Genomic DNA, 8,143 nt, shown 5'->3' on the forward strand with positions numbered 1-8,143 from the left:
TTCTGGCTTCCCACTGTATATGTACACCGAAGGTGTAATTAATATAATATCAAATGAATACTAGTATTTTTTTTAAGTTTTGAATGGAATGTTCACTGTTACTTTAGTAACCTTGTCAAAACAATGTCTCTTTTCCAACGAGGAGTGGATATACTTCTAAAAGGTTACACTGGCTCCACTTGTTTATAACAAACTCTTAAAAGCTGTAGTGCTTGTAAACATAGTTACTCCATTAATTAAAACATGGCTTGATAAAGTTTGAAATATTCCTTAAAGAAAATATAATAATATATCCTTTGATCACACTTTACACCTATTCACCCTTTAAATTTCTCCTTTATAAGGAACTCCTCCAAGGAAACTTCAATTCATTCACTAACAAGAAACGCAGAACACAATACAAAGAAAAACACAAATACACACACTTCCAACCAAAAGCTCTATATGGCAACTATTTCCACTATATTCAATCAAGAATTCAGGGAGAACTTCCACTACTCAAGAAGACTACTTCTAATACCAACTACACTACCACAAAACCACCTGGAGGCCACCTTGGCGCCGCCACCGGCAGCCGAAATCAGCCACGTCAACACATTTGATGCAAATGTTATTATGGTCTTGTCAGTACTTGTATGTGCCTTGATTTGTTCACTTGCCTTGAATTCCATCATAAAGTGTGCATTAAGGTGCTCCAACTTAGTATCAGCTTCAGATTCATCCTCAAACTATAGAAATCCTTCAGCAGCAAAGCTAGCTAATACAGGAATCAAGAAAAAAGCTCTCAAGACATTCCCAGTTATAACTTACACTACTGAATTGAAACATCCAGGGGTCGACACTGAGTGTGTAATTTGCTTATCAGAATTTGGAGCGGGAGAGAGAGTTAAGGTTCTGCCTAAATGCAATCATGGCTTCCACGTCAAGTGTATCGATAAATGGCTACGTTCCCACTCTTCTTGCCCTACTTGTAGGCATTGCCTAATTGAAACAAGTCAAAAGATTGTTAATGTTGGAAGTTCTTCTTCTAATACAAGGTCAACTGCAAACCCTCAGATAGTTAGCAATACCTCATCAGCAGTACCAGTCCAAGAAATTATTATAAGGATTGAACCTCTCCAACGTGAAGGTGGTACATCTAACAATCAAATTTAGGGAGAAAAATTTCTTAATTGGTATGTATCACACACTCAATTAGAATTAGCTTAGGTTTTTACTTAATAGTTTAGTTGTTTTTTTTTCCTTGTTGGAACAGTTTTAGTGAGCTAGAGCTAGTATGAGGCCAACGGCAGTGTAGCCTTCATATGATTCATTAGTCTTGCAAGTGTATATAGAAATTAAATTTTATTTCCGTTTCTTTTGGAAGCATTTTCTTTATTTTGGCGACATTATTAAAGTACGCAATGGAGAGATTGAAAAAAAAAAAATCAAACTAGGCTATACATTTTAAAATATTCATATAATCTTTTCAAGAGTATACTCCCTTCTTCCCCATTTATATATATCATTATTTCCTCGTAATGCCGTTTTAGAAAGAATGATACATTTACATATTTGAAAGCAATTAAACTTTAAACTTTTCATTTTAATATATTTTAAAAAAAATAATTTTATAACTACACAAATGTTATAAATTGTGACATATTTAAACTCACAAGTTACAAAAAAATTTAATCACACAAATGTTATGATATGCTTAACACCATAAATTTCAAAATAAAAGTTTTCTTTCTTTATTAAGCTTCTACCTGAGTCAAGATAAACACATAAATTAAAACGAAAGGAACAGTAGTTAACACAGACTTTGATGATGTATCCAAGAAGAATTTCTTCCTTTTACTTATAAACTACTAGAATACTTAAGGCTTCAACTTGATTTCAAACTGATTTTGTATGTTATCGTTAAAAACAATAAGAAAATAAAAATTTACCCTCTTACAATTTAAACTTTTAGACGAAATGGTTACACATTTTAACCGTTATAATCATACCACGTGCAACAAATTACGAAACCAGCTACTAAATCATACCTCGAAATAGAAAAATATTTGGAACAATTTAGAAGGACTATGTTGCAAATATTTGATGATAAGGCAATTTCTTATCTCTAGTTGTCAATGTAAAAAGTAAAGTGCTAAAAATCTTTTAAAAAGGATAACCCTCGAGTGTTCTGAGGTATATCCACATGCACTATATTGTGTTGGTGGTTTTGGCGATAAATATAGAAGAAATCATCTTCCCAATCCCACCAACACTAAAAGTAAAATATTTGATTAAGACATTTAGTGAATCCATACTCCCAATGTCTAGATATAGCATTTGTCGGAAAAATAATTTGAAAAGACGAAGGGTCCCGACAATTTTATGAACCTTACCTTTGTTGTAATGGGAGAGTATCACATTCATAATTTTATGCACAATTAACCTTATTGCTCTTGTGTTTTTAATATATCAATCATTTCCCATCACTATGTAGTAAAGTGCCACCGCCCCTTTTCTTAATTTGGCTCCACACCATGTGGTATTTCTGAATTCTGATAAGGAGTTCAAGGATCCATGTATCGATCATACGCAGCTTTCGGGTCGCGGATTCATTTAAATCTAATATTTTTCATATGCAATATAAATTTATATATAAAATTTTTATTAAAATTGTAATAAATAATTGATATAAACTAATAAATTTTAAAATATAATAGATTAAATACTAAAAACTTAAATGTAAAACTCATAGATGCAAAATCCCGGATTCGCCACTAGTCTTAATTGCCTTTCTTCCAATTTTGAAAAGTAAGTCAACAATGCATTTTTAAGTGGTGATGTTTGAGCCATGGACAAATATTACTTTAATTATCCATTTAAATACACAAAGGAAATAAAAAAAATGATAAGGCTAGCTACTTGAGATATTGCAACTGCTTTGGTGGGTTCAAAATAGGAAATTAAATGTTGAATGAATTAAAGTGAAAAATATAAAACTTATGTTTACCTCGAAAATATGAGTAACAATTAAATTTGATTTGTGGTTTTAAAGATATGTGATCTAGTTAAATACCAATTAATAATCAAGAAATATGAGGTAGAAATGAAAGAGACAAGTGAATCAAACCAATGTTACTTGACAGTGATGACCTTGAGCTTAGTGACCTCGAGATGAACCAAGAGCAGAAAAGTAAGAGCAATAGGGATAAAAGGACAACTCTAATGAACAGTAAGAGAGAAAAGTGGGATAATATATTTTTGCTAATGTTTAGATAGATGTTACAAATTGTCACACCTCCTTTTTCCGCGCCCGCGTGGGTGCAAGGGAGTTTTTTCCAATTAAAGGACAGTCGAAACAGGATTTATTTCTTTATTTCAGAGTCGCCACTTGGGAGATTTAGGGTGTCCCAAGTCACCTATTTTAATCCCGAATCGAGGAAAAGAATGACTCTGTATTACAGTCTGCGCACCAGAAATCCGGATAAGGAATTCTGTTAACCCGGGAGAAGGTGTTAGGCATTCCCGAGTTCCGTGGTTCTAGCACGGTCGCTCAACTATTATATTCGGCTTGATTATTTTGATTTGCTAAATACATTTTTTATTGAATGATTTTATTGTTACCGCTTCTATTTAGATTTAAAGTCCCTTCTTTGAATCGAATCACACGTACGAATATTCGTGTTATAAATTATATTTTTTAAAACATGCGGAGTTGTGTCACGCGCACGTGTACACAATAATATAGATAATATTTTTATTAAAAAAATTATTTTCGAAATTATGCTTTAAATAAAATCAAGAATATTCGCCCTTTTTGTATAATTAAGTAGTGAACCTCACATCTCGGGTTTTTATGAAATTAATAATGATATTCTCCGAGAAATCCCTTTTATTAAATATTCGATCGAAGTTGCGCGAACGCATAATCCGAATTGCCTTTAGAAATATAATTAGGTTACGCGAACGTATCCCTAATCACAAAAATATTCTTGATGGTAGTATAAATTTGTTTACAAATTGTTTATTATATCCACGTATTTTTATGTGAACATCATGAGAAATAAATATTCTTTTAGTCTCTAAATTCCTTAAAAAGAATTTACAATTTATTGGACATTGGTCGCAATTTATGTTTTTCGCGTATGAATTATATTCCTCAAACCATTCGAATTTGTGGAGTAAAAATAAATATGTGATTAATACTACCATTTAGTGAATACAATATTTGCCTACCCAAATAGACAACATGCAAATTATGTATAAAAATTGGGAAAGAATGGATGTAAGGAAGTGATATTTTTGAAGAATTTTCATTGTTCTATTTGAAGCGAATGCTAAAAAAATGTTATAATCTATAAACCTAATCACCTTCTACATTAATTGTTTTTTAATCCAAAATTATAATCGTTTGATTAATTTGTTTATGATGGTAGATAGGCATCAAGTTGATAAGAAAGGGAATTATTATACAAATCGATTGAATAAAATTGCCTTACATGCAACACAATTGTCCGTCTTAAAACATTCATAACACTCTAACATCGTAACGAGCTATATCAAATCACCTTCCATATATGATTATATATATACTCATCATCATGCCATATATGAACATACAACTTATATCAATCTAAACCAAAAAATCAGATTTTTTACAAGATATACTAATAATGTAATTTCTTGATACTTCCATTCTACTTTACATTTAGCTAACAATATTACGGGATGTAATTAATGGCCCATTTTATGTCATGTTCCCTACCTTGATAATTCAATCATGACTTCACTTAATGAAAATTCCGAAATAGGTGATATTATTACAACACTTATACGAACTTTAAGAGGTAACAATTATCTTATATTCATCACGACAAACGTACTACTATATTAATCAACTGAAACAAAACCAAATTTTAAACTAATGAACTTGAACGAATGGAAAACAGAATTATAATTCCCGAACTTCATTAATATGTCATGTTGGAGCTTTTCATGACATGAATTTACAGATATGTACCTGATATTGGAAGTAAGAAAATGAAGATGAGAATCAGCGGCAGTAATAACAGTACAACATCAACAACTGCCCAGCAACAGTAACAACCCAGTACAAACCGGTGGAGTAGTAATCCCAAAAACAAAAGCTTTAAGCTTTAAATGAAACAACAACCATTAATACTAATTTCAAACAAAGAAAGAAAGCAGTAGATTTTTTAGCTTTTATTTTTATTTTGAAAGCTTAAATATTTTTCGGAATTTTTCTCTCTTCTATTCTCTGTCCGTCTTTTTTTTCTCTATCTGTGTCTGTATTTTTTTTCTCGTATCTTTTTGTGTTCTCTCTCTATTTCTTGTTATTCTCATTTGTCTTCAAGACTTCCCATATATATAATCCCATCCCATAAATCTTTTAATCAATTAAATCAATACTTTTTCTCTACCCAACCCATTATCTTTCCACTCATCCCCATTACATTAAATAAACATATCACACCACCCCATTATATTTTGTCCCCCATGCTTTATTTAAAATAATGCAAGATTCCCCTTTAATTTAAATCTTGTCCCCCCTTTATATTAAATAATCATATCACAACCCACCCCATTTCATTTTGTCCCCCATGCTTCAAATAAACAATTTCAAAATGTACAATTCCTAAACTACCCCTTCCGACCTTACTGAAATTACCAAATTACCCCTGAACGTATTACAAATTTACCAAACAACCCATCAGCTATAACACATCAATTAATCAAACTTAACCAAAATATAGACAATATGATCAATTTCTAACAATGTTCAAACAACAATATGAACATGGATGAACATCATAACAACAATATCACATGAACATGATTTTAACAACATTTCAACAACAAATCACATGAACACAAATTGAACAACAAAGAACAACTAAAATTTGATTGAACAATATTTTAGCAACAAACAATCCTATTTTCGGATTCAACAACAACAACAAACAAAGTATGAAGATTTCTAAATTCAATCATATTGAACTTAAAATCAACTCTAACAACATTACAACAAACAATTCTTATATTAAGCTTAAAACAAGATTATGAGAACAATTCAAGCAATAATCATAAATGGTAAACAAGAAATCAAACTATACAAAATTCGGATTCAAGATCATCCAAACAAAGTATGAACATGAATGAATCTATTTTAAGACAACAAACATGACGGATTAAACGATTAAAACAATATATTCCTTTAATACAACTAAATTCTTTAAAGACAAATAACAAGATTGACGAATAAACAATTATGAACTTAAGCTTGAACTTAACAATATTAACAATTTCCAACAATACATAAACACATGAAACAAATTGAAGAAATAGTTAATTAAATTTCAATTTGAATCTAACAAACATCAAACTAACAAATATTCACTTAAACAATAATACAAACATGAAATGAATATGAAAACAACTAATTAAACTTCTATTTTGAAATCTGAAAATTAATTTAACAAACAACATGAACATGAACAAAACCAAAAAATCAAATATCCAACCATAGACATGAATAAAACAAACATTCGCCGATTTTAGATTCGAAAAATATCAAAACAAAATACGGACAAAAATAAAAATTCAAAAACTACTAACCAGATTGATGAAATATGTACGGACTGTTTCGACAAGCATCGAATGGAAATAAATCTGTCCGGACTCAACAACAAACAACGACGAGCTCGAACAAGGATCGACGACATCGAACCTAATTAGTTGACGCCGGAACAATAGTTATGAGACAGAAGCAGCTAGAGGTGCGCTTGGTTTGTTCGCGCGAAGAAGATGAGGGCAGCAACAATGGCGGGAAGCAGCTGTAACGAAGGAGGGGAAGTAACCAGGGACATTGCTTCCATGACTGCTTGGAGCTTCCATGACCGCTTCCATGACTGCTTGGAGCTGGTTATGGCGACGAGGTCTGTTTGGGTTTGCTTGGAGGTGGACGATGGCGGACAGTAGTAGTCCATGGAGGGACTGAGGTTACAGCAAATGGAGGAGCTGGAGAAGATGAAGCAACAGCTGGTTGACGCAGCATCAACGGAGGTCGTTAATGGCGGACGTCTGGTGTGGTCGTTCATGGTGAAGCAGCAACGACTGGCGTAGTTGCTCATTAATGGCGGACGTCAAGATGGCGACGATGAGGGTGGTCTGGGTGGACGAAAAAGAAAGGTAAAGGCAGCCATGGGAGGTCTTCATTTTTGGTGATGGAGAAGAAGAAAAACCAAGGTTGGGGGGCGGATAGTTTTAGGTCTTTTTTAGGGTTTTTGCTTCTTTTTTTTTTGTGTTGTTTGTAAGATAATAGGGGTGTTGGGTTATGGACTGGGTCAACCCAGTTCGAAATGGACTGGGTTGTAGGGAAGATTGGGCCATTTTTGGGGCCTATGGCTTGAAATTGAAGAAGAGGCCCAATTCCGACTTTCTTTATATTTTCGCTCTTTTTTCTTCTTTTATTTTTCTAAAACTAAATTATAAAAATACTTAAACTATTATTAAGAACTAAATTAAGTTATAAAAGCGCAAATTAACTTCCAATAACAATTAACGCACAATTAAGTGTTAATTAAGCATAAAATTGTATATTTGGACATTAAATGTTAAAAATACAAACGATGCCTATTTTTTGTAATTTTTATTTTTTATAAACAAACTTAATTACTAACAATTGTAGAATTAAATCCTACATGCAAAATGCGACGTATTTTTGTATTTTTTATTAATTTAACAAATAAGCAAACACAGACAAATACAAATAATTATCCAAAAATATCACAAAAACACTCAAAATTGCACATCAAGAAAAATCATTTTATTTTGCATTTTTTTGGAGTATTTCTCATATAGGGCAAAAATCACGTGCTTACAGCTGCCCCTCTTTGCCCGAAGACACGAAGGGTTTTCGTGCAAAGATAAAGCGAGCGATTTTTTCCCATTCGAGTACTCCGTTGAAGCATTTTTTGAAAAAGATTTGACCGAACCTTTGCTTCAAAGGTTTCCTACATATCCTGGGCTAAACAGGAATCAGGTCAATGTAGTTCGGGAAACTTTGGTAGCTAGGACTACCGTTGGACTGTACTGTTACTGTTGTTGCATGCTATTACTACTGCTTACCGATCTCCTTGTTACA

General features: G+C 32.3%; 1 protein-coding gene across 1 annotated transcript; it reads left to right on the forward strand.

Moving 5' to 3' along the window:
• The first annotated feature begins 347 nt into the window (after positions 1 to 347).
• Positions 348 to 1,351, forward strand: LOC107799199 (RING-H2 finger protein ATL78-like). The gene has a single exon (XM_016622283.2). It carries the CDS (start codon positions 445 to 447, stop codon positions 1,153 to 1,155), a length of 711 nt encoding a protein of 236 aa, XP_016477769.1. The 5' UTR covers positions 348 to 444; the 3' UTR covers positions 1,156 to 1,351.
• The last annotated feature ends 6,792 nt before the right edge of the window (positions 1,352 to 8,143 follow it).

Source organism: Nicotiana tabacum, chromosome 11 (genome assembly GCF_000715075.1).
Source record: "Nicotiana tabacum cultivar K326 chromosome 11, ASM71507v2, whole genome shotgun sequence".
Taxonomy (NCBI): Eukaryota; Viridiplantae; Streptophyta; class Magnoliopsida; order Solanales; family Solanaceae; genus Nicotiana; species Nicotiana tabacum.

Coding starts and splice junctions, on each gene's coding strand:
- LOC107799199 (XM_016622283.2), top strand. CDS start 445: ATGGCAACTATTTCCACTATATTCAATCAAGAATTCAGGGAGAACTTC.